Source organism: Elephas maximus, chromosome 16 (assembly GCF_024166365.1).
Source record: "Elephas maximus indicus isolate mEleMax1 chromosome 16, mEleMax1 primary haplotype, whole genome shotgun sequence".
NCBI lineage: Eukaryota > Metazoa > Chordata > Mammalia > Proboscidea > Elephantidae > Elephas > Elephas maximus.
In genome coordinates this window covers 25,932,475-25,959,356 of record NC_064834.1, presented here as the reverse complement: position 1 = coordinate 25,959,356, position 26,882 = coordinate 25,932,475, and the positions used below count along the sequence as shown (strand labels likewise).

General features: G+C 39.7%; 1 protein-coding gene across 2 annotated transcripts in view; it reads left to right on the top strand.

The window, feature by feature from the left end:
* ARID5B (AT-rich interaction domain 5B) overlaps positions 1-26,882 on the top strand; it is a 200,400-nt gene that overhangs the window by 140,748 nt on the left and 32,770 nt on the right. The window contains exons 1-4 of one of the 2 annotated variants that reach the window (XM_049855652.1): positions 10,255-12,448; positions 13,848-13,960; positions 20,868-21,072; positions 23,047-23,099. In XM_049855652.1, the coding sequence (XP_049711609.1) occupies positions 12,445-12,448; positions 13,848-13,960; positions 20,868-21,072; positions 23,047-23,099 (375 nt within the window). In that variant the 5' untranslated portion in view covers positions 10,255-12,444. Of the gene's footprint in view, positions 1-10,254; positions 12,449-13,847; positions 13,961-20,867; positions 21,073-23,046; positions 23,100-26,882 lie in introns of those variants that run through there. The other variant, XM_049855651.1, reaches the window with a different exon arrangement.

The following is a 26,882-nucleotide window of genomic DNA, read 5'->3' as shown; positions in this document are numbered from 1 at the left end:
AGCTTTGTTGTACACAAGGATTGGCATTATATTGGGGCAGACTATTATTTTTCATTCCATAATAGGAGGTGAACAAAAAGCCCTTTGAGTACACACCTTGTGTAAACACGCTGTGCTTAAACGCTGACGAATTTCTGAGGTTAGCAAATACCACACCCCCCCTTCTTTATTATTTTTTAAAGCTAAACAAGGCTAACTAGGGAATTCATTTGGGAATAAAAAGACATAAAAGAAAGGGTATTTCAACTTGCACAATAGTACAAAGCAGTACAAGAATCATCATGTTTTGCTAAAGAGCTCACAGCTGTTTAATTTCATAGTAAAATTACTTTAAGAACTTTGCTAATTCAAAGACAAAACCAAACAACTGTTGTTGCAAAACCGAACTTCCACATGTGTTGTGGTGTGAGGGGGGGAAGCCAAGTTAAGATTAATCTGCCCCTAAAATCATATTAAAAATACAGAGTATTTTTGTTAATGTTGATTAGAGGGGCGGCAGCTTTTATTTATATACAAGAGGCATAAAACAGAGAAATGGTACTTTTATTGGTAATAAGATGAAATAGAGTTTGTGTTCTCATGCACTTTGTCCTGACTCCTCCCTTCTTCCCCCCAGCTTTTTCTTAAGTCTGTTTTAATACCAGGTTTGTTTGCTTTTTTGGGGATGGGTCTGTTAGTCAGGAAATTGCCTAAAGGAAGTACAATAGAAATTTTAAATGGTGTTTTTAAAAGATAAATTAAAAATTGGATAGCAGACTATTAAGTTTGGAGTTCAGAGTTTTATAAAATTTTATTCTTAGAGGGTATGGAAAGATAGATTCTGTACCTACACGTGGTTCTATAAATTCTAAGTTTCCATATGTTGTCTATTGTCAGAAACAAATAAATTGTTCGTAAAAAAAAAAAAAAGTGGTTTTTCTTCCATATTAGGGAATTATTCAGACTTCTTTCCTTGGTTCCTATAATTCCAAACCAGTTGGAACATCAGTCTATTTTTGGTTCTGAACGAACGTTTAAAAGTGGGCATGATTTTTTTTAAGGTTCTAAATCTCATAAAAATCAATTGGCCACATATATAACAGTTATGGTTGTAAATATAGTGAAGTCATTGTGTTCCAGAAAGACAGAGTTTTAATTTCCATATTACAAGGCTTCCTCCCCACAACCTCCCTCCCCCGTCAGTCCATCTCCACATAGGAGGGCTCCTTAATGTAAATTCTAAAACATATAAAACAACATAAGGTTGTGATTTGTGGCTGTTTCCGTCAAGGATGAATGTTCTTACCTGCATTTGATTAAAGTCTCTTGCTATTTTCTGGGGTTTTATGGTCTTCCCACCGCATCGCACAGATTCACCACAAGAGGGCAACGAAGAGTTTGCTTGCGTCCAACAAAGCTAGAAATGGTTCTAATATCAGCTAAGTGTTTTAATAACTCACTAAGGATTTATTTCCCTGCCTTCCTGTTACCACACATGCAGCCTCTGAGTTTCCACTGACAGCGAATAATAATCCAAATAAAGTTCTTCTGAGGGAAAATATAGACAGACTGGTGCAGACAAGAGCTTTTGCCCAAATAAGGATCCCTTTTGTGGAGACCCCATGTGTTAGATAACCATCAACTGACAGTTGGTCATGAGTTAATAATGTTGGATGCTGAAATATGCATCCCATGTGGTATAAAAGAGCTTGGAGGACAAAGACAAATACTGCTATAGTTGTATAGCAGGAACATACGAGAGGGTACAAACTGCTTCATGGAATATGGGTGGAACCTGCTAAATAATTTCATATAAGCTATTTTAAGTATTATGCAGTAGAATGTATGATATTCATCGTACGTTTTGTTGATGCTGCAGAGATTTGGGTCTTAATCTCTTTGTGTAATACCGCTTTAATTGCCATAGCCACTCTTGCCTTCTAAGAAAAGAAAATATTTCCTAAGCTTATTTCCACTGCCACCATGACTGTTCTTTTATTTTTACAACGGGAGCCCTAAAAGGGGGTTAGTGGCTCCATAAAAGAATCTAGGTGGGTGTGGAGCCCTTTAGTTGGTATGTCGTGTTTATATCTAGTTATGTTTCTGTATTGCTGCTACCATAGAAATCAAAAGATGACGGGGTGGAGGGAATTGGCTTCGGTTCCAGCTGCTGTGACCAGTTATTTGGGAGGATAGCACATTGATCCAGCTGGGTTTGGGGCAGCCATCTTTTCAGATTGATGTTCAATGGTCTTTTTAGGTACTCTCCTCCCCTGCCCCGAGAGTTCACACCTTTTTGTTTTGTCAACTTTTCTGGGCTTATTGGAGTACCTGTCATCAACAAATCTTACTTTCTGTCATATAAAACATGGGATGCTGCACAGATTGACAAAGCAATGAGCCATATTCCTACTTTTAGGCCTGACTATATTGGATATGGAAATCCTGGTGGTGTAGTGGTTAAGACCTACAGCTGCTAACCAAACGGTTGGCAGTTTGAATCCACCAGGTGCTCCTTGGAAACTCTATGGGGGAGTTGTACTCTGTTCTCTGGGATCACTATGAGTCAGAATCAACTCGACGGCAATGGGTTTGGGTTTTTTTTTTTTTGGTATATTGAACTTCTCTACTTACTTTCAGATGAAATCTCCAAAGAGGAAAACACAATCAGAATGTAAACTTATTCAACCATTTGTGGTTAAGAACCTTCTATCTCCAACCAGCCAAAATCACTCAAATTCCATTTTCTCTTATTCCGTTTGCACTGGATAATGAAACAAGCTTACATTATACCCAATCCATGTTGGCAGCAGGGGAGAATAATTAGTGAAATAAATAATTAGACAGACTCCCTCCCACCCCCAGTCTGTTGCCAAGGCTTAACATTTTCTTTGACATCTTAGTTAAGGAAGTTAGTGAAATAACGTCTTCATCGGGGCCATTTAGTAGCCTTGAGTAAATGATTATCAGATTTGAGTTTACAGAGGCGAGCTCAGCTTTGGCAAAATTTCCAGATACTAATATCTATACGTGACTGTCCTCCATAATAGTAACTAAAATCCTAAACTGCATTGAAACTTAGAATTGTGATTTTGGCTGAATATTCTAAATGCAGATGTTAATCTTTTTCTGTCTGTCCTTAACACGTTATTTCCGAGGACATATCTATAATGATGTTACTGAATTGTTGACTAAACCAGCATTGTCTAAGAGAAATAAAATGTGAGCCACATGTAATTTTAAATTTCCTAGTAACTACATTTTAAAAAAGTACAGGTGGAATTAATTTTATAACATGCTTTATTTAATCCAATATATCCAAAATATTATCATTTCAATATGTAATCAATATAAAAATGTTATTAATGAGTTTTCTTACATTCTTTTTTTTTTGTACTAAGTCTTCGGAATCCACTTATATATAGCACATCTGAATTTGGACTAGACACATTCTCAGTGTTCGATAACCACATGTGGCCAGTGGCACCATGTTGGACAGAGCAGCTGTAAACAGTCATAGAAATGTTTTATCTTACACTGGAAAAAAAGAAAGAGACCCCAGGAAGGAGTTCTGACCTCTTCTGCGTGTTCTTTCTATTCTACATAAGGTTTATGTTAGGGTTTTTGAAAGTTTTTGTCCATCGTTTCTCCATGGTGTGACTTACTTTAACTCCAATGAGCTGAGCACTCTAGCTTGCCCTGTTGTTGTTGACTGTCAACAAGTCAGCCCCCAGTTCATGGTGACCCCATGCACAACGGGATCAGACCATTGTGATATACAGGGTTTTTATTGGCTGATTTTTGGAAGTCAGTCACCGGGCTTTTCTTCCTAGTCCATCCTAGTCTGGAAGCTCCACTGAAACCTGTTCAGCACCATAGCAACACACAAGTCTCCATGACAGGCAAATGGTGGCTGTCCCTGAGGCGCATTGGCCAGGAATTGAACCCAGATCTCCCACATGCAAGGCAAGAATTCTACCACTGAACCACCACAGCCCTGCCAGCTTATAATCCATCTGTCCTTAGTTAATGTATCACCAGGTATATGGATCTGTTCCTACATCTCCCTACATACCCCTTTCTCCTCCCATTTTGTGCCCTCACTCCACTGTGCTCCAACACACACTCTTTTTACAATCTGTGAAGTCCTTGGTGCTACAGAAGTGTTTTTAAAGTCAATTTCCAGTATTGCGGCTTGTGTACATCCTCAGACAAATGAAGTTCAGACAGCACTGAAATACTTTGTTAGAGATGGCCCTGATACTCATAAAGGAGGAAGGGTTGAGAGGGATTTATCTGAACGAAGAAAAGCATCTCAGAGTCTCAGACACCCAAGAATAGTCATCCTTTTACTTGTGAATAAGAACTAACCTAATTCTTAAATTATTCTTTCTGAAAGGTAGAAAAACAGAAGGAGAGTGAAAAATCCCCTTTCAGTACAAATTCCTTTTGGGGCCCTTTTTAAAAGAAATTTGGGAGCCTATTATATGATGACCTTATACTTTTTTTTCTTGTATATGTGTTTTAAAAACTAAAATGTCTCATATTAGTCCAAGTCAGTGACAAGTTAAATATCTCCATGTGCATCCACGTATACACACACACACACAAAAAATGTCTTTTACTTATTTCCAAGCAGGGAATGTTTTCTTTAGAGATGTAACAAATCAATTATCCTCAATGTTGAAAATGGAATGTCTCATTTCCAAACCTGGAGAAATGGCTGCACAAGAATGTTCTGTTTATATGTGGGTTTAAAAACTGTTCTGATATTTACTGCTCCTTGCAAGGCTAGTCAATACAAAATGTAGCCCTCACTTCTGTGCTGTCATGTTCAATAGTAACACCACAGAACGTATCAATCATAGACTAGAATGAGTGGGCTTATTGATTGTAACAAAGAAAGAGACAGAGAGACAAAAATTAAGTATCTAAGAGGTTCTATCTTTAAAACCTTCAAAAATTGTGGAAATCAAATTGTCCTTAAAAAGCATTTCCGGAGTGGATCCTTAAACAGCCTGAAAAAAAAAAAAAGAAAAACAAAGACAAACCAAGTATCTTAAATATTCTCTTCTTCTTCTATAGTGCCACACTACACATTACTGTTGAGCCAATTTCAACTTATGACGACCCCACATGTGTCAGAGTAGAACTGCACTCCACAGAGTTTTCAGTGGCTATAATCATATGAAAGTAGATTGCCAGGCCTTTCTTCCACATGCCTTTGAGAGGATTTGAACTGCCAACCTTTTGGGTAGTAGTCAAGTGCAAACTGTTTGTGCCTCTCAGGGAGCTAGCTGCCATACTACGGAAGAGTAGATATGTGTTTACTGAACAGGTTTAAAAAAAAAAAAAAAGGAAACATGAGAGACATTTCTAAGAAAATATTTCTAAATCCTTAGAAAAATTATACAGTGTGGCATTTGAACACACTTATTCTAATTGTAATAGGTGGCGTGATGTTTTTTCTCAATGTCTAGAATGATCTTCTCCATTGAGAGAAGAGCCTTGGGGCTGGTGCCTAGAAATGGCTTGTGAATAGCTGACATCAGGGGAGATGAATAGCAGGAGAAAGGAGTTGTCAGGTAGATGTTTAAAGTGAAAGTTTAAGCTGCTATGGCATTTTTAGAGTCCAGTTTTGGTTTTGCTGGTTTTGTGACTTCATAACAAGGCCTTACAGCAGGGGAAAAGAATTGAGCCCTTTATGTGCAGTATTGGCACCCAGATATCACTGCCACTCATACCCTAAGGACCAAGGTAAGCCCTTAGGCTTCGACTCTGCTGTGATGTGTCTTTATGGGATATTTGGGGATCCAAGGCAAAGAAGTCTTTCCATAGGCTCCTAATCCACAAGAAAATCTAGGCTACACATGGTCTATGCCATGGCGTATAGACCCCATTATCCAAAGAAGAACAAGTGTTTACAGAAGAGCTATGAGCCACCACCTCCATCCTTTACAGATCCTGAAACCAACTCATTGCCATCAAGTAGACTCCAACTCACGGTGACTCCGTGTACAACGGAAAGACGGGTTGCCGGGCCCTGCACCATCTTCACGATCATTGGAATGCTGGAGTCCATTGTTGCAGCCGCTGTGTATTTTGACTGCCTTCCAACCTAGGGGAGTTCTGGCGGTACAGTGGTTGAGTGCTTGGCTACTAACCAAAAAGTCGGCAGTTTGAATCCAGCAAGTCGCTCCTTGGAAATCCTGTGGGGCAGTTGTACTCTGTCCTGTAGGGCTACTATGAGTTGAAATCAACTCAACGGCAAAATGTTTGGTTTTGTGGTTTGGTCCAACCTAGGAGCTCCACTTCCAACAATGTATTGGACAATGGTCTATTGTGATCCATGGGGTTTTCACTGGCTGATTTTCAGAAGTAGATCCTTTCTTCCTAGGGTGGAAGTTCCACTGAAACCTGTCCACCATGGGTGACCCTGCTGGTATTTGAAATACTGGTATCACAGCTGCCAGCGTCATAACAACACGCAAGCCACCACAGTACGACAAACTGATGGGGAGTAGTTACAGGTCCTGAAGGGGGCTTCTGGGAATGGTTTCTGCTGGAAGAGGCTATGGGTAGCCAGAACAAACCAGAGGGAAGATGGGAGTGTGAAAGGTCTGACATGTATTTCAATCTCCTTTTCTGTTTCCAAAATTCTTCCCTTAGAGAGTCAATCCTCCGAAAACTCTGAATTTCTCCTCATTCTACATTTACATTCAGCTCCTAGATCTCCCCTTATTCTTCAAGTGGTAGTGAAAAGCACCTGTAGTCTCGTTTTTCTTTGCCAGCATTCTTCTAGACAACCCTACCGTAGACTTTCAGAATGTTTCTGTGTTCCCTTGAAATTCACTGCTTAATTTCAGGACAATATAGAAATAACATTTGGTCATTTCTCCCACTGAAGACACAGAGGGGACATATAGATATCTGCCCCGCTGCTGGTAAAACTTGACTACAAAAGAGATTCGAGTGTCTTTTAATGGCAAGAACTCCTGGAGTCACAAGCTTTTGAACCAATTAGCAATACAGATGAGCTAGCAAGTCTTGTTTCATTTATGGGTTGGGGGAAGGGGAGGAATCAAGTAATCTGTGTTTTTAAGTGTTTCTGAGAAATGAAGACCTACGGGGCAGAGAGAGAAGGCAGATCAGGAAATAGCTATGCAAATCACATGCCTATGAAATTACTAAAACTTTGATCAGGGGCATTAACAATTGCTCCAGCATTCACAAGTATGAAATAGGGAGTGAGTTAGACCGGGCATGTTTTAAAGGGATTATAAGACTGTTTACTTGCATGGTTTGTTGAGCAGTCAATGAAGTCCCTGGTTGTTTTGGGCTTAAGCTGCCCAAGCAGGCCAGGTATGACAAAGGTAATAATGCATTCCACTCTCATTAGTGACTCTTGGGGATCTCAGTAATTTTGACAAAAGGCCAAAGTGACTCAACCTCATATAAATCCAGCTTCTTTTTTTTTTTTTTTTTAAATCTTCTTTCTAACAACACAACTGCTTGCCTTTCCACAGTGGGTGGAAGGGGGACCTGGAATCTATGAGGATGTAGTTCCTTGCAATTAGTGGGCAACACTGGGATAGGGCTTAAGCTCAGTCAAACTTGGAAACTCAAAGCTCAAGTCTTTACCCAGCCATTACCTCCCTCATGGAGAGTGTGATAATTCCCCTGAGGCGTATCCATCTGTTGTTGTCCCAGGCTGTGGCTCTTAGTGGCGCTTGAGAGTTAGGACGTCTAGGGCTGGCTCTAGAGTCTGGGCTCATCTTTTAATGCCTTTATTTTAAAAAAAAGTCTTAAAAGGAAATTGTCAGAACAATTACCAAATGATAACACCCTCACAGTGTTGCTTTACATGCCTATTGCTTAAAACTCATCATGTAAGTTAGAGTGTTCCGCAAGATGGAGTTGGGCTCATCCATGACCATGTGTGTTCATAGCTCAGACAACACAGTTGCTCCTCAAACATTTCTGTTGGGTGTGGAAGACTGTTTATTGCAAAAGAGAGTAAAAGCAAACTTGAGTATTCCTAAATATGTGATTAGCGCTTTGTGAATTCACAGAGAGAGTCAACCAATCAAAGGATGTTGAGGACCAAGGAGGCACTCTTTCTGGCACCACGCTGTTAGGTGTGGGATAGTGAGTAAACGGAATATAATTGTGGACATGAAATAAAAACTCAGGGAATCATTTATGAATATTTAAGTTAAAAATGGGGGCTTAAAAAAAGTATATGCAAAATAGGAGGGGGGAAAAAAGAGATGTTGGCTTAAACTTAAAGCCAAAACCAGGACTGAGGGCTTCTAGTTTTCTTCTTAACACCCCCGCCCCCAAGTATTTGAAAACTGAAATTCTGTAAGAGATTGTCTGTGAAATGCCCTTATTACGCTCGTAAATTTCAGGAGTGGCTTTGATCAAGCCTTCTGCCATTCTTGGTTTCTAAATCTTTTACTCATACATTAATAACTTTAAAAACACTCATCCTATTTTTGTTGTAGTGAAAGAGGAAGTTTCTAAATAGTCAAAAGGGAAACCTTGAAAATAGAACACAGTAAATGATAACTAAAATGGGGTGGGTTTTTTTTTTTCCCCTTCCAGAAAAAGCAATGCTCCATGCTGAAACTTGCCAGAGTATTTTAAGATTATTGTCTGTAAAGAACAAGTATCAGAGCGTTACGATCTCAGAGGAAAGGCATTACAGAAATGCAAAGTATTATCAGTAACGCATACTATACATAGAACCATGTTTGTCCATTCCTAATACTCCAGTCAGTTGAGTTTTGTTTTCTGGCTGGCGTTTAAAATACACACACACACACACACACACACACACACACAGACAACTTGCAAATCAAATGAGTTAATACTCTGCTGACTTCCTCCAGACATTGACCTCTGATGTCAAACTCTTTGAAAAATTATGCCTGGTTTTCCATTCCCCTGACTCCAGTCCCCACCAGCAAATAAGTCCGATCTCTGAGTGGAAGCTGACAAAAGATTTCTCGAGAGAATATGTAGCTGTGTTGGCAACAGAACCCTCTCTGCAAAATGGGAAGAAAGTGTTGTTAACTGATGAGTCAATCCAGTTTTTATAGCAGTTTATCTCCGTGGTATTTCCAAGAGCACAAATGTTAGGGAAAAAAAAAAGAGAGAGAGAGAGAGACGGTCATGACAGGAAGAACTCAGTAGAAAAAAACAGGAACATTTCAGCCAAAAGCAATTTACTTTGCCAGTAACTGGTTACATTTCCTTTGTTTTATTATTATTATTGTGAGAGTTGGGGTTGAGATGAAAGTTTCCCACACCTGCGCTGCCCTGCCACATAACTTGCCTGAGCCCACAGTGAAGTAAATATGTAAACTCATGTCAGCACCCTAAGCTTCTAGAACCTTAAAAAAATGTTTTGCTATATTGTCAAGAAAATAAAGGGACAATAATTCATTAATATTTGAGTGTGTGACCAAAAAAAAAAAAAAAGAGTTAGATGGCAAAGTACCCAGAGCTTGATTCTCCTGGGATTAGCACCTATAGAAATAGTGGTGACTTCACGAAGGTACTTGTTAATTTCATGGCGCTGAGTAAGAGAACAGCTGGGCAATCCAAAAGGAAAGATTTTTTTAAACCAGAGATCTTTCACCATTTAGGCAGAAGAGTCAATGGCCCGCTGTGAGGCAGTAACGTGTGTTGCTGTGACTGTAGCCCCTTCCTTTTCTAAGTTTTATAGGGATTCGTGGCTTTAGTGGAAGCCCTGTCACCTACAGCTGACTCAGGACTGGTGGGGACCCTGCTTGCTGTCAAGCCGTTGTGATGTTGTTTGCTGCCAGGGATGGATGGGCTGCGGTGCCCTTGTGCCATGTGCTATTTTGAGCATCCTTTTATTTGGAGAAAGCGCCCTGTTGATGCTGTTAATAGTACAAATACCTGATTCTGAGACAGGGCGAGTGTATCTGTCTGTGTCTGTTAGAGATAAGTCACTTAAAACAGGGGCTATTATTACGATAAGGGAATTGGAAAAAGTCCAATTGCTTGGCTGGAATCCTTCTACCAGCAACCAGTTGCACGACCTAAGATGAGTAATTTCATCTTTCTCTCAGTTTCCTGGTCTGTAAATTGGGAATGTGATAATAGTACGTTCCTCACTGGCTTCTTGTGAGTTTTAAATGAGCTCTTGTCTGTAAAGCGCTTATTAGAACAGTGACTGCACATAGAAAGCCATTAGTGTTAATTATTATTATTACCTATTATTAATAATATTCAGAGCCCTAGTGGTACAGTGGTTAAGAACTTGGCTGCTGACCAAAAAGTTAGCAGTTCGAATCTACCAGCTGCTCCTAGAAAACCCTATGGGGGCAGTTCTGCTCAGTCCTCTAGGGTCACTATGAGTTGGAATTGACTTGATGGCAACGGGTTTTTTGTTATTAATATTCGTGTATATAATATTGAACATTTGTGCAAAGAACATTTGGTAGACTCTATGATGAACCAAGCCAGTGCTGGGCAGTGGATTATAGACACATATAAAAGTTAGTATGCAGTTCTTGCTTCATTATTCTTATTATTAGGTAGAACTGTCTGGAACCAAGTATGATATCAGTAAGTGTATTGCTGGCCTCTCAGCATGGCTTTGCTGCTAGGGATCAGTCTCCCCTAAACCACTGGAGCGGGTCTAATTCTGGAGTCTTAGAATTTTGGTTCTGTCAGTAGGTACATAGCTTTTAGCTTTCAAGAAGAGGTCAGATATTAGTCCATCCAGGGTGGCTGGGAGGAGGTGGGACTGTCTCTTATCTAAAAGAATTAAAGGCCAGACCCCTTACCCTGATTCTATTCCACCCCCTAGTATGGCCACCATACCATAATGGATTCTCTTTCACTCATCCACGTAGGAAATGATTTGATTTCTTGAACCTGGTGGGAGGAAAAAAAAAAAAAAAAACTGGCTTCGGGACCAGAAGCTCTGTCACTAAGAGCCAGCCCCTCAATCCCAAAGCTTTACCCTTAGTTCTCCTATTTCAATTCCCCTCACAAACTCAAGTCACTGGCTTATGTTTCTAGAGTTTAAGTATAAATAGCAAAGGTGGATACTGTTTTACAGATGTCCAATGTGATAAGAATACCACGTGGTGAGCTTGGCGGGGCCCAGCTCATGAGGAAAGGAAAGATGAGTATGGAAGCATCTTTATTTCCATTAGTCACTCGTTCATTCAACAAATTCATGTTATGCAAGGCTGCCTCCTGTGTGTGGTGCTAGGACAAATGGGAGATGAACCCAATGTGGTCCTGCCCTTGAGGACTTTCCAGTCTAGTATGATGATAAGCCATAAGATACAACTATAATACAAGGAATAAAGTGATACATCCAAAGGAGGATAGAAAAAGAGCCTAGGAGGGGAAACTACAGCGGTACTTGAACCTGAGCCTTAAGAGGTTTTTGGGATTTACCTAACCATACCTGAAATACCAGTGTACTTGCCTTATTAGGAACAAAAGTCCTTTTTCTTGATCAAATCCCATTTAAAGTTTGTATGACCAGAATATTAGGTGCTAGTCTGTTCTAAATTTGCGATTCTTAGAATCTACTGGGGAAGGACATGTGCTTTTCTGGGCTCTGAAAAACAGCTTGAAGAATGGAAAAAATAGATCCTAGTTGGGGATGAGTGATTTTGGGTTCCTGGAACCTTTGCTTTCTTTTAAGACAGCATACTCAATGCAAGTCCCCTCTCTAAAAGGCCTTTCGAATTTGAATGCTTTTCTGGAAATAAACGCCTTTTACCTTTAAATGCCTTTCATCAAAACCTTAGGAAAGGAAGATCAGAGTAACAAGTCTTAGAAAAGAGCCTGTATTTGTCCCTTTTCACGAAATACCTCCAACCTACCGCCTAACCCCAAGGTCCCTTTGTTTCTGCCAGCGTTCAGCTCGGCTGTTATTTTGATAAGGGACAGGAAAAGTACATCCTTCCCTCACGGTCCTCCTTCCCTCGGTCATTAAAGTCTTAGCACCTAGGTCAGTTGTGGAAACACTTCTGTGCTACCCCATGTCCTCTCAACAACAGAGCCCACGCCCTGGCTCCAGGCTGTGTCAGATTCGTGGAACGTGGCATCACGTTCTGACAGGGGAGCAAGAGGTCAGGAGCCACAAAACAAGCCGGATGAAATCACCAGCCCCGTGAAGGGAGGTGGTGAGAGCAGAGCCCTCCCTGCCGGTCTGGCAACTCCAGCAAAGTCCTCAGAGCTCATCCCACACACTCTCGGTGCGAGTCACTGCCGTGTGTTTACATGAGTAATGGAGCCGTGGGGGGAAGGGAGTTGTAAGCCGCGCGCCGAGCCTCGCAGCTCTCATTTGGAGGAAAGCTGACATCCACACCAAGTTCAGACTTCCAGGGATGTGGCGGGGGAGCAGTCACATGCTGGAGCGTTCCTGAGCACAGGCATCAGTCAGGCAGATGTTTGTCGACTGGAATGGGTAATCGCGACTTTCTCTCTTCGCTTGATTTTGTTTGTGAGCTTGTTTACCTTTGATTATTCCCTGCTGGCTTTCTGAGATGTCCTTTCAGACAAATGTTTCGGGGCTGGGAGGAGAGCAGCTTGGGGAGGGAAAACCTGAGCCCGGGTCGCTTTTGAAACTTTGGCCTCACATTGTAAAGGCTGCTCTGCTTTCCTGGGCTTTCTCAACAGCAAAACTGTTATCCACAGTAGAAGAGCTAAATGAGTCGGATTAATTGTGTTTGTAAAATTAACACAATGTGAAATGTCCTGAAAGCACTGGTTAACTGCGTGACATTTAAGTAAGATTAACAACAATTAAGAGCATTTGTGTTGTTCGGATTAGGCATTGTCATAATCAGAACTTAAAGTAATAAAATAGTGTGGCTTCTTTAAAAGGTTTGAAATAAATTGTTTGGGGCATAATTCACTAGTTTGGTATTTGTTCAAGGGCTGCTTGGTTAGTTGGTTTGTTTTAGTTTTGCTTGACTTGGGTGGCTGATGAAGTTAAATATGAAAGTTGGTGCCGGCTGGCAGAACACTCAGTAAACACCAGCCTTTCATTTTTATTTTTTTTGTGTGTGGCTCCTAGAGGGAATCAAACTCAACATCAAGGACGAAATATAAGTTCCATTTGTATCTTATCTATGGGTTTTAAAAACTGTAAACCCCCACAGACTCAAGCTTACCTCCGTGTGATCTTTGGAAGTTATTTTTAAAAACCCTCAAGATTTTCATAAACAAATATATTAAAAAAGAAAAGAGAGCATGCTGGTTTAAATGTATCTGCCAGATTTGTTAAGATTTGAAACATGCTGGTGGAAATTTTGTTAATAAATACATGTGATAATATTTTCCAGATTGTTATTGTATATGCCGCTCTGAATAGTTAGCTATCTACCTACCTCTGCATAATTTGATGCCTCCAAACACATTCAAAGTGAGATGTTTTCAAACGTTACATTGCTGTGATACCATCCTGGGCTGGCAGATCACTTAGGTTTCTGAAAATAGAATATAAAACAAAACAAAACAAAAAAACAAAGAATGATCTCAAGCCTGGTTCAGGGTTGTCTTTCAATCCAAGATGTTTCCTTTCCAACAGTGGGACAGTGCATTTTCTTTAACATCTTTCTTTAGAACTAAGAGTTTCATTTTATTTATATTAATTAGACATGTTAAAGCGTAACATGGTACAGAAATGTATCATCTACCGAGACGCAGCCCTTCAGAGAAGGAAGCATAAAATGAAGATTGGCTGCCACAGATGTGTGTTTCTCAGCACAGTTAGAGGGAACCACGGTCTGAGGATGCTTGGTCTTTAAGAAGGAAACCCACCCAGATAAAATGTATATAAATTGTTCTCCGTTTGTTTTCAGCGCCAAATCTTAAAGGCAGACCACGCAAAAAGAAATCATGCCCACAGAGAAGAGATTCATTCAGTGGCGTTAAGGATTCCAGCAATAATTCCGATGGCAAAGCCGTTGCCAAGGTACAGTCACTCCTTCCATGGCATTCATTTTGCTGCACCCTTTTTATTTGTATTTTTCTGTGTCTCGGTGGTAGTTTATAATTCAGACTCTTTGGTCAGAGTCTGAGCTTTCGAAGTGCTCTGCTGTGTCTGTTCCCGCCACCTCCCCGCCCCCTGTGTGTGTGGGGTGTGTGGGGAGGTGTAGACATTTTGATTAGTCAACAGAAAGACTTCCCACCTCCGAGCTTGGCCTGTTGGGTAAAGGACAGATGATTAAGTGCTCACGTCATTGAGGCTGAGATTTCATAGTAGGTGACACAATGACATAGTTTACTCTGCTCGTATCAAAAATAGACCAGCTTAGCCATCCTCTTTCTGAATGTACTCATCTAAATATGTTTCAGAGATTATCAGAGGATGAAATTAGAAATGGTTCAAATTGATCTTTTTGCTTTGTGCTTTCTCCAATGTCATCACTAATTTACAGTAAAGTAAAAAAAGGCACATAGATATTTTATATATATGTGTGTGTGTTACATGTATGTGTATACATGTACATGTATACATATACCTATACATATTTATATGTTTTTAAAGATCTGTATTAATGCAGAATGAACGTCCAAATTCTCATCTATTTCTAGGGCTCTGTCTTTTTGCCTAACCGTTCCTTGGAATCTTGAAAGTGCATGCCTGAAATATTTAGCACCCAGGCAGGGTGAAGTGTCATTTCATATTTTTAGACTTATCTTTTTCACTTTCGTGGGCTTGGGTCAAATTTCCATGATTCCATGTACGGGGTGTTTGTGTTTAGGCAGTGTTTCTGTGCCAAAGGCAGCAATGGTTCCTTTAGAACCTAAATCGGGGACCGCATTTCAGCTGGCACCATGTTTTCAGACCCAAAGACTAAACTTCTGAAAATGCAAACATTTTGATTAGTGATGAATTTGGAAGAATCTTATGTAGAAAAACAGGAATCCAGTCATGTATTGATGATCTTATGTGTATCTGCCATATACTCACCCTACCTAGTAATGACGTAAATCCTAGGCACTCACATTCTACAGATCTTACCTTCAGATATGATTATTTCATCAGGAAGTTCTAGAGACTTTTTGGTTAAGAGTTTTTCATATCTTCCATGATTGCAAAGAGTTGAGATCAGCCAGTATTTTCCATTTTCTGGTTAAAAACAAATCTGTCTTTACTTAAAGATATTTTTGTTCTGCTCTTTTAACATTCTGAAAATGAATTCACGTGGATACCAAGAAAGACATCCCTTAGAGCTACCTACCTAGGCCTTAGACTTTGGTCTTGAAGAATGTCAGCAGGAACAGTGCACCCTGTGATGTGGTTTGCAGGCTCCTGCAAGATACTGCAAAATGGAGTGAGAAGGTTTTAGGACTGAAGCATTTGGCCAAGCTTGCACTGGCAGTGTCTTGTGTTGGCGTCCTGCCCCATACCCTTGGGGTGACGTCATGTGTTTACTGCAGCATGTTCTGTACCTGAGCCCAGCAGGCTGAAGCTCCTTCCCATGTCGTTTGGAGTCACTACCAAAGTATGCCTCAAGGAGCTTTATGAAACTCATAAAGTTAATTTGAACAACAGTACCTCTGATGTGTCTTTCCATGGAAGGCAGCTCAGGACTCAACTCAGGCCCACAAAACTAAGGCAACAGCAGCTTGCTCTCCAGATGGGCTGTATTTGATGTTTGCTGACTTTTCCTCCTAAGGAGAGATAACAGTCAAGCTTAGATATTTTTAAGTTACCCCTTCCACCCCACCTCTGCCAGTGCTGACGTTTAGAGTCTTCATGAGAAAATGGATCATTCTCCCATTGTTGGTGTTCTATGGTGAGTGGAGTTGAAAGGTGAATGAACAAATGCCATTCAGCTTCTGGGGACTGGTCTAATTCCCCTGCTCTTCTCAGGATCTGGGATTACAATCCTGATTTAGTTGCTTCTGGTGGTTCTGGTGAGCCCACTTCATCTAGAAGAGAAAGATTGGCAGATTTGAAGTATGGCAGGCTTGACTGTTGGCACCAACAGAAAGATGTAAAATCCCCACAGAATGAACAAGCTACATGTGGGGCGAAGAAGAACATTAAACAGATATTTGTGTCTTCAAATGGTCTTTTCTCATGAAACACTGCAGAAGAGATAACAAACCTGAGACCACCTGACCATTTGCTAAACTGGAAGCAACATTTTGGAGGAAAGTGAGCAACTTGTGACCACAACCTGTATGATTGTTTTTGTTCAAGAATGCCAGAGAGCATTTCTCACTACAGAGAAGGACAACTTCCTAAGGACCCACCGGGTTTGTTGTGTCCGTGAGTGCAAAAACATATCAAGTAGTTTGCCTGTCACCCGCAAAAGGTTCTACTTTCTCAGTGACAACGTGGGAACTAGCTTTGCAAGACCCTGTTTTCTATGAAAGGGAGAATTTGATGGCTTCCCAAGATAGCAAAAGGCACATGGGAAGGAGATTGCTGGTTCTCTAAAGAGGTCATCAGTGTATCCAGCCTAAGCCTTGCTCTTTCCCTGTGTCATAGCAGCAGATCCGGGGCCCAGGCCTCTTCACAGGGTGTTCTATACCAAAGAAATCTTCTTGGCCTAGGTCTCAAATGAACGGTGTATACTGACAGAAGATGAGTGACTTCTCACATCCTGTAAGCATTTTCCAAAGGCCAGAAGTATATAACAGGTGGCTTATATTCTAAAAGCAGCATAAAAAGGGAAACCATGATGTGCAATATGGTCTTTCATGTAAATCAGAAATATTCTTTCAATATTTCACAAATGTTATACTTTCCTTTTTCTTTTTTTTTTTTTTAGTTTTTTTAATTTCATATGGTCCTCAGAACTCCCCCCAGGGATTATCCTTCCCATTTTACTGAGGACCATCTGAAGGTCGGTCACCTAACAAATTAGTGACCAAATGGAGATTAGAATTCTAGCTTCTTTACTGATGGTTCAGTACGCCTTGATGCCCTAGTTGAAGACTGGATTAGTTATAACTCAGTCCCATGGAGGATGTGGTTAATCTCAAATGGGTGGTGGTTCATTGAAAATGTTAAATGTGGATTCTTTAATTAACACTTCTTCAGTCACCTTGGACGTACTATTCTGCAGAAAACCCAAAGTGCTCAGAGTGAACTCAACAGGTGTGTGGAGTTCAGGCTCGGAAAAACAGATCTTGTAATTGACTATCACCATCAAGAGGCTGAGCTTTCTCAAGGTCAACAGGAAGACTAGCTCCTGTTTCCACTGACACCTGCACTCTAATAATTTAGTAGATTTGTAGGAACTGTCTTTAAAAATACTGAGAATGTTTTGGGTAAATTGTAAAAAAAAAAAAAAAAAATGGAAAGGAACTTGACCTGGTCCTACCCATAAACAGAACAATACTGTAAAGAGCTCATTTGTGATAGAAATGCTATCAAGGTAGTCCAAGAAAGGAAACCACTGCTCACTCCCAGGAATACATGATGGGGAAGCATACTAAGGCTCAGGATGGAGTTCAGTAGGTGGCAGCCTGGCTTCACCTGGAGCCTTTGCTGCAAAGCAGAGAGTCTGAATTACTCTGAACATGATCTGTGCACCCCCTCTGTGATTTCCTTCTGTTTCTGGGCATTTCTATGCAGGTAATGCAGAAAGTTAATAAGCAACCATCTGAACACTGAGGAGAAACCTCATACACTCTTAACAGTGGTGCTTTTGACCTAATAATATAGATAATTGCCCCATTATCCCTGTATATTTTTTACGGAAGACTCAGCCAGTTTTATGTACAAACTTCAGACCTACTGTTGTTTGTGTAAGAACAGAGTTTGGAGTCAGGCAGACCTGAGTTCTGAGTTCTAAAGCCAGAGTTCTGCCCTTTTGTTAGCCATTTGACAAGGTAAATAACCTCACTGAACTTCAGTTTCCTTGACTGTAAAATGGGACTAAATACTCCCCCCCTTTAGGATTCTTATGAACATTAATGTAGAATATGGGACGCCCACGATACTATTATCTAGCTCCACGTAGGTGTTCAATCAATATTTGTTCTGCCCCTTTACTCAATATGTCAGAGAAGGAATGGTGTTTTTTCAAACTTTGGAAATCACCTGGTTTTCTCTTTTAGTTCTCATTAGATAAGTTACATTTCTAAGCTGTAGGCTATCTAATGCCTAGAATTAAGATTTAAGATATGCCTTTTAACCGAAAGTTTTAACTACTAGTTTAATATTTTTATTAAGAGTTTCAGTGAAGTACAGTGTTTGAAACCACAAGCCCTAGAGTTAGAGTACTGGTAGTCCCTGACTTATGATGTATTTGAGCTACAACGAATTGCGCGTACCGTACTTACTACCGTCTGTTTTTATTTGGTACATCTTACCGTTAGTAATGTGTACTACATACAGTGTTGCAGTGCATAACTTGCTGATGTTATTGTCAGATGTTCACTTGCAAATGTTCAAAGATCAGATTTATGCAGATACTAATAATAAAAGGCAATAATAATAAAAAATAACAAACAGGTATTTGACTTACGTCAGAACCGACTTACGAAGGAATTGTCAGAACAGAACCCCTACCTGTACCTGGGTTCACATCCCAGACTCAGTACATACTGACTGGATGAACTTGTACATGTTACTCATCCTCCCTGTACCTCAGTCTCTTCTTCTGTGAAAAAAGAATAATAACCTACCTCATTAGGATGGTGAGTGTGAAGTAATACATGAAAAACGCCGAATTAGAACAGAGCTTGGCTACATAGTAAGTACTCAAAAAAGGCCAGATTGCAATAGAGATTAAAACTGGAGTGATTTTACGATTTTTAAAAAGCCAGTAAATTATAGATTTCATTAGAACTTTAGACCCAGCAACTTAAAATCTGGCAGTAAAAAATGATGACAGCATCAAATTTTACAGGATGTTTATCTTCGTAGACGGCAGTGGGTTTATCTTCATATAATGTTACAAGGGGCTAAAGTTAGAAAATATTGTAAATAAAAAACTATAGGGAAAAGAGTTTTAATCCCACTTCTGCAGTCTTTAAAAATTAAAATCTTATCTAGAGGCCCGGTTCAACGAGTTGTGCAGGAAGTTTTATTTTTCCAGTACCAGACTAAAGATATTAAACTAGTGAGTTCACTTGAGAGAATAAGCAATAAAAAAAGCCCTAACAGAGGATGCTTTTCCCTTTAATAAATAAGCAACATCTTTTATGTTGTCAGCGCTTGGAAGAGAGGATTTGCAGGGAAGGAAAAAGAGGGGTCAGAATCTGGAAAAGAAAATCCTGTAGACTGTGTTGGACATTTTTATTCATAACATTTCTCCAGCATTTGCCCTCTTCTTGCCTGATGTTAGATATGGAGAGGTAAGGAATATTGGAATGTGCACATTCCCCATGGGCGCACTTGAACTCCAAGTCTGACCCTTTGTACTTCCCCTTTTTACAATTAAAATAGCTCAGCAACTTAGCGTTATATTTAACAACCATCAAAGGCCTCTTGTAGAACATGCCAGTGAGGAGGGAACATTAGGTTGGCAGCTCGATACGCCCAGCTCCATGTTCACTTCTAGTGTAGAAGGACGAATATCTGGCCCATTTACCACCATTTATTTTTTAGTTATGGAGCTTTTCACTAATACTTCTTGGGTTTTTAGCTGACCTCTGCTCTCCTTGTGGGAAGTTAACATCTCATTATATTCCCAGAATCCCTGGGTGGTGCAAACAGTTAACGGAATCAACTACTAACCAAAAGGTTGGAGGTTTAGGTCCACCCACAGGTGCCTTGGGAAAAAGCCTAGAGATCAGCTTCTGAAAAAACCAACCATGGAAAACCCTTTGAAGCACAATTCTACCCTGAGACACATGGGGTGGCCATGAGTCAGGATTGACTCAACAGCAGCTGGTTTTATTTTATTCCCAGAGCTGACTGAAAAGTAAGAGACCCTCATTAAAGTGTGGGGTCTTTTGTATCCTACTAAGAGCTCAGCTGCTAACCAAAAGGTTTGCAGTTCAAATCTACCAGCTGCTCCTAGGAAACCCTATGAGGCAGCTCTACTCTGCACTATAGGGTGACTATGAGTTGGTATCAACATGATGACAACAGGTTGGAGAGTGTGTCTGGGCATCACTCTGGGGTCACAGACAGCTGGAACCTTGCTGCTATTCCTGATGCCAGTATGCCCTGGCATTGACATGCTTATGTTTTTCAAGGTTGCTGGAGAGAGTTATCAACTAGATGCGTTTACTATGAAGAAATAAACTTGCCTGTCATTTTGATACGAAGTGCCAGATATGGAACTATCAGTTAAGAAGGCAGAATTTGTCCAAGGGCATGTTAACTGATGGTGCCCCTTAGGAAAATAAAGTGATAAAGAGCAGAAGAATGGATCCAGTTAGATCTAACACTGTTGCTGGTTTCGTGTCAATGTAACTATAAAAACAAACCAAACCCATTATTGTCGAGTCAATTCTGACTCATAGCGACCCTATAGGACAGAATAGAATTGCCTCATAGGGTTTTCAAGGAGGAGCTGGTAGATTCGAACTGCTGCAGAGGAGTCCAAAAGAGGGTTGGTAAGCAATGGACCACTGTTTCTATTTAAATAAAGTTTACTGAAGTACCACGCCCATCTGTTTCCATATTGGCAATGACTGTTTTCACACTACCCCAGCAGAACTGAGTAGTTGTGACAGAGACTGTATGGTTTGAAAGCCTACAGTATTTATTATCTGGCCCTTTATAGAAAGTTTGCCATGCCCTGGTCTAAGACAATTCATATTTAGTGATGTCTCTAAAAAGCTATCATGGAACCAGAGTGATTTACTAGTTCAGATTTCCCAATTCAATGAAAGGTGTCACTAGCGATGTCTTTGTAAGCATTACAAGACTAACTTGATGTGTCATATATTCTCTTTTCCAGGTGAAATGTGAGGCCAGGTCAGCCTTGACCAAACCGAAGAATAACCATAATAACTGTAAAAAAGTTTCAAATGAAGAAAAACCAAAGGTTGCCATTGGTGAAGAGTGCAGGGCAGATGAGCAGGCCTTCCTCGTGGCACTTTATAAATACATGAAAGAAAGGAAAACGCCAATAGAACGAATACCCTATTTAGGTTTTAAACAGAGTAAGTATACTTGTTTTCATTTTTTGAAATATCAAAGCTGTTCAGATTCTTTGAATTGGGAAAAAAAAATTGACTCAAGAGATTATGTTGAAATCCTAATTTGGGGCTGGTGCCCTGTGTTTATACTAAATGTAGAAGTTGTCCAAGCCAGGCATTTTTCCCCTGCCTTTTTCCGCTACATTGTTCCCTTCTGGGGCAGTTGCAGGGAGATATTTATAGGTTTGAATCCACTGATTATGACTGGAAATAGACATGTTGAAAGTTTCTCATTTTCTGTTTTGTCAATCTCAAGTGTCTCTAACGCCTTTCTTCTGAGATAATAATATGACATAGCTTTATCAGGCACAGATGTTGCCTGTAAAAGACAGCTTTTAAAAGGAGGACATTTAAAGGTGGACAGAACAACCACAAAGAGAAAACATATTCCCTAAGCCCCACATTTGTTAAGAGATAAAAATCTGCCTTCAGAGGGAACAAGAAATACGCAAATTTGAACAGGGGGCCCTGTTTTGAGTGACTTTGACGTGTATGTTTTAAGTGTCATCGTTTATTTGTAAGTGGAACAGGGGATGCAGAGCTAAGCAGAATTCCTTATAAAAAGAGAAGAAACCCAGATCCTCTGCTGATTTTGCAACCAAATATATATTTTGCCTGTGTCTGGATTTAGCAGCTCACAAAGCGATGAGCCCCTGGCTTGAAATATTATTTTCTCCAAACGTATCTTCCTAGATTAAAACCATGTGTCATTTTGATGAAGAATGTCAAACCTGTATGTTTTACATAACAATTTACATACCTAATAGCAATTGGCACTGATTGCAACAGAACACTCGCAGCCATTATAAACTTATATAACTACGAATGATTACAATGTTTGTCTGAAAACTGGTTGCTTGAAATAGAAGTAAAATTAATGTACTATGAACAGCTTTGTTGCATTATGCATTGGTTCAGATTAAATCAAGGCCGAGGCACGGCTCTTGATAGCTTTGAAATAGTACAAGGTTCAATGAGGCTTTGAGAACGTGTTGTGTCAAAACAGCCCTTTTTTTTTTTTTACTATTATTTTCATCTTATTCTTCATTTCCCTTGCCAAGGAATTACTTGAAGTTCAATTTTCTCCCCTTGTAAAAGAATTGTATCCATAGCAGCCCCATTCCATGGTATTTGGTACAAATGAACAGGGTTGCTAGCAATTTGGCATAGTTGTTTTACAGAATAAACATACGCAAACTCTGTAAAGAGAAACCTGTTTAAATATATATTTATAAATAGAAGCTTGTCTATATATTATATGCACGTGATATATATGTATGAGTGCACAGTTAAGTTAGGGGACTAAGTGGTTTCATTGCTCAGTTCCTTTGTGAACGAATGTCTTCCTCGGCCCCTTTTGATCTGATATCACTTCCGCCTCCTGTTTGAAATATTTGTTTTCCTGGTTGTTGGAAGGCACCGTGTGTTTGTGCAATACGGTATGAGACTTTAATATAGTACTGCCATCTATTATGGAGGCAATCATAATTGTCTTGGCTGTTATTTATTTACTATGGAAAGTTCTTATCTGAGGGAAGCATTATGTTACCATTTAATGCCTTCTTTTTTTAAGGGTTGAACGAAACCAACCCCACCTTGGAAATCACACACTTTTTTCCCAAGAACCATCTAGCTTAGCTTTTCTTGCCTTGTTGATGGCAACAGGACTCACGTTGTATTGTCCTTTATCCTAAAAGTAGAACCATTTCCATAGTTCTGTGACTGTTCCTTAAGAACTATTTTAAGTAGTCATAATATATCCTGTTGTTGAATGCCCTTTGGTAAATTGTTTCCTAAAAACTTAGCTCTCTGGGGTACGTTAGTATGTCTTTTTTTTCCCCTCTTTCTCATTGAAAAAAAAATAAAATGTTTTAATTGACATTTCTTGGAAATATGTTAATGTAATGCTTATCTAAATACTTATTGTCCCTCTAACAGTTAACCTTTGGACTATGTTTCAAGCTGCTCAAAAACTGGGAGGATATGAAACAGTAAGTGTTTAAGCAACTTAAATGAAATAATTTTGCAATCTGACCCCCCCCCCGCCCTCCCCCGACCAAAATGGAGAAAATGCAGAAGCAAACCGTCATTGACTGCCTTTTCAAATGGCTGTACACTTTTGGGGGTTTATTGGGCCACTTTGGGAAACAGTCCCAATTAGTTCCAGGTTTGGCAAAATTGTCAACTTGTCGTAAAAACTACAAGTGGAAAACATATGTAACTCTCCCCTGTCAGGGAAATGAGTTGGGTCTGTAATTTTTTCCCATGTTGAGAAAGGGCTATTATTGTACAACAAGCCAAGATTGCATAAAAGAAATTTCCCTTGGCAACATACCTGACATCTGTTCACGTCTAATATGGGAAATGTATTAAAGGCTTTCAAAAGTAATCAGCATTGGCCATTAAGGAATAGAATGCAGCAGAGTCTTCTCTCATTCTAGGGCAAAGAAGCTTTATTAGACAAGGGTCAGTGCCACATAAACAGGAAGTTATCAAACTTATTCAGAACAGGCTCTGACACTCTTTATCGGCTAATTCTAACTGACAGGCATGGGTTATTTTTAGCCCACAGGAAAATTTGATGGCCCGGATTTTTATAGCATGTATTTTCAACCAGTAAAATGTGAGCGTAGCAAATGAAGATTAAAATCTTGAAATAAGAAGAAAGAACTGCATTAATATAGCACACAGAGATGACATCTGTAATAAAAATCAATTGACATAGGAAGATGTCGTCATTGGGAATAATTTCTGCTGCATGCAATGATCAGATTAAGTTGTGCAGTTTCTTCTCCAATTGAATAAGAAATTTTTTTTTTCTTTCCTTAAAAAGTAATCTGGGATATCTCTGTACTGTAGTGAAATGACAGTAAGAGACACAAAGTCAAGAAAATGAAATTATTTTAGCTCAAACATAATAGCCAGTGTTTCTTGCCAGATAAAGCCTATTGTTCCACAGCCTAATAGAATGATTTGATGTCAGGGACTTGGGATGGGAAAAAGGTGGCCAGCATTATGGTATTCAGATAATCTGGTGTTTAGAGTAGAGGCATCTGCCATGCATTCTAGCTAAAAAAAAAAATGTTATGTAAATATACATGCATACCAAATGTTTTATTTAATATATAGGGTATACGTCTGTGTTTTCTAAAGGAATATAATGCTCAAATGAAGTACATATCAATGGGCATTTCATAGACATGAATTTACTTGAAATATTTATTTTATCAAGTGCCCTATATACAAATAAATACTGTAATTTTTCACTTGGTTGGGTCTGTTGATAGGACCAGGAGGTCGACTCCTCACCACTGCGGCTTGTAGTTTTGCAAAATCCTGAGCTAATTATAGCTTTCATCGATGTGCAGAATATGATTACTCATTCAGGGTTAGTCTCATGAATTTAGGAATCAGCCTCAGAGCCCAGACTTTTATTGTTACGGATAGGAATACATGTTTTTATGAACTGTGACTGCAGATAGTTACATGATATTGCACAATATTGTGAAATGTCTTTTGAAACCCAGGAACTTTTTGTTATTCACTGATAGGGAGAGTGCCAGTAAATTGCACAGAATCAGTTTTTCCTGCTTTTGTATCTTCTGTGTCTTTACGAGGTTTCCTTTGTTTTTTTTTTTTTTTTTTCATACAACAGCAAGATGGTGTATAGTATACAGAAGAAGCTTCTGATAAGTTTCAGGGTGTTAGAGGTGCTGTTTGAACAAAGAGTATTTATTCCCTTGTTGAGTGGATGCATGAATGACCACACAATCAGCAAACCACCTGACCACACATATACTGAGTACCTTGTGTGTACAAGGCATTGTGTTAGACACTGTTAAAGATACAAAAATATCTAGGCCAGTGGTTCTGGTCCTTAAGTTGCTTACCATCTGGGAAAGGTGGTAATTATAAATAAAGTGCGAAAAGATCAGTGCCCTCTATGTATAAAGTACTTCCTCATTTGGAGATGAAGGAAAGGCAAGCTGGAAGGCTCTGATGCCTTTAGAGCAGAATCTTGGGGAATGGATAGAATTTAGACAGGGATGCTTATGGTCTTCTAGGAAAAGGGAATCAAATGGGAAAAAAAGAAGTATGGAGTTAGAATAAAGTTAGGTAGAGTTTGAGTAACTTAGAAGGACTAGATGGCTAGGACAAGCATGCATGAATGGGAGTCTTCAGAGAGATAGATGGAAAGAAGATGGGGCCAAGTGAGAAAGGCTGTTGAATGCTAAGCCCTGGAATTTCTCAGTAGGCAGAGGAAAGGGGTGGTAACATGCTAAGAGCTGTGCTTTGCCACTTATTCTGCTTCAGTGTGTGTATGTAGGGGTAGAGAGGCTAGGGTGAGGGAATATTGAAAGCCAGATTGGAATCTGCCTTCCATCTGGTTATGAGCTTCATGTCCCTTCAGAAAAGCCACAGAAAGGACTGGCGCCCTTTGGCTTTGCCCTGCTCACCTTCCCCCTCCACTCACCCTTCACCTCCCTCATCGTTCATGGAGTCCCTGTCTTCTTCACAACATCCCAGGATTTTTTTCTTTTTTTTCATTTTTCTCATCTCAGGCAGTAAATCTACATAGGTATCTTAATATAAAATCTACAGGTGTTCTCACACACTGGATAAGGCCCACTGATGGGATTTTGTCTGACCTGAATAGAGCTTTTGAAGAAATATTTTCTTTATAAATGTCTTACACTACCTGTTGACCCTGTAGACACTTAAGTCTGCCACTGCAATTCTACATTTACACTTTTGAAACTCCTAAGTACAGCCTCTGTGGGAGAAAGATGTGGCAGTCGCCTTTCTTAACGATTACAGCCTTGGAAACCCTGTGGGCAGTTCTACTCTGTCTTATAGGGTCACTATGAGTCCAAGTCAACCCCGTGACAAACAAGTTTGATTTTTTGGGTGTTAAGTACAGAATGCATTTTTCTGTTGTGTATTTTGACTAATAAAACTGTGAGATGTTCTGTGAGATTTTATTTTGAAGTTAGTCCGAGAGATGTACAAATAAAATCCAAAATCTGAGAACTTTAGTTGTGATCACAAAATTATTAGAGGATACTTATCTGGAAGATTATCTGATATCTGAAGCAAGGGTGGACTCATAACCATTTAGAGTTCAAAAGAGATCTTAGAATCTTCTAGATCAGTGGTTCCCAAAGGCTAATCCAAGAGCTGGTACTCAAGTTTTCAATAAGGAACTTTAAAGGATATGTAGTTGTCTAGGCCCACTCTGAGATATTTAGGTATTTACTCGGGTGGGGCCTGGGCCTGAGAATCTGAGAATTTATTTTAAGCTTCCCAGGTGATGTTAATTCAAAGCCGTTGGTAGCATGATTATCAACACTTAGCTTCATGGCTCTTAGCTTCAAAATGTCACCTCCATCTAAGTCAAGTATCAAATAATAGAAAATTGTCTCCATGCTGCTGCTATACCACCGTGCCAGAATGCTAACATTTGCTTGGCTCAGGAACAGCACAAAGTTTCCGACTAGTATTTTTCCATTTGTTAAAGTGGTAATCTAAGTTATAATAGCAGACATTATTTTTCTTTGGGACTCAGTAAACTATTTTCATTTGAATAAGGAAATGTTGAGCACCCTCACGTTTGTATTTTTCCTGAATTGGCCTTTGTGCAAAAAAGTTGCTTGCCCTGCTCTAGGCAAAGCCTCACTTTACAAATGAGAAAACCGAGGCACAGGGAGATGGAATGAATTGCATGAAGTCATTGTGGTGGTCTTCAAATTCTGACTTGCTGAGAATTTTGTGTG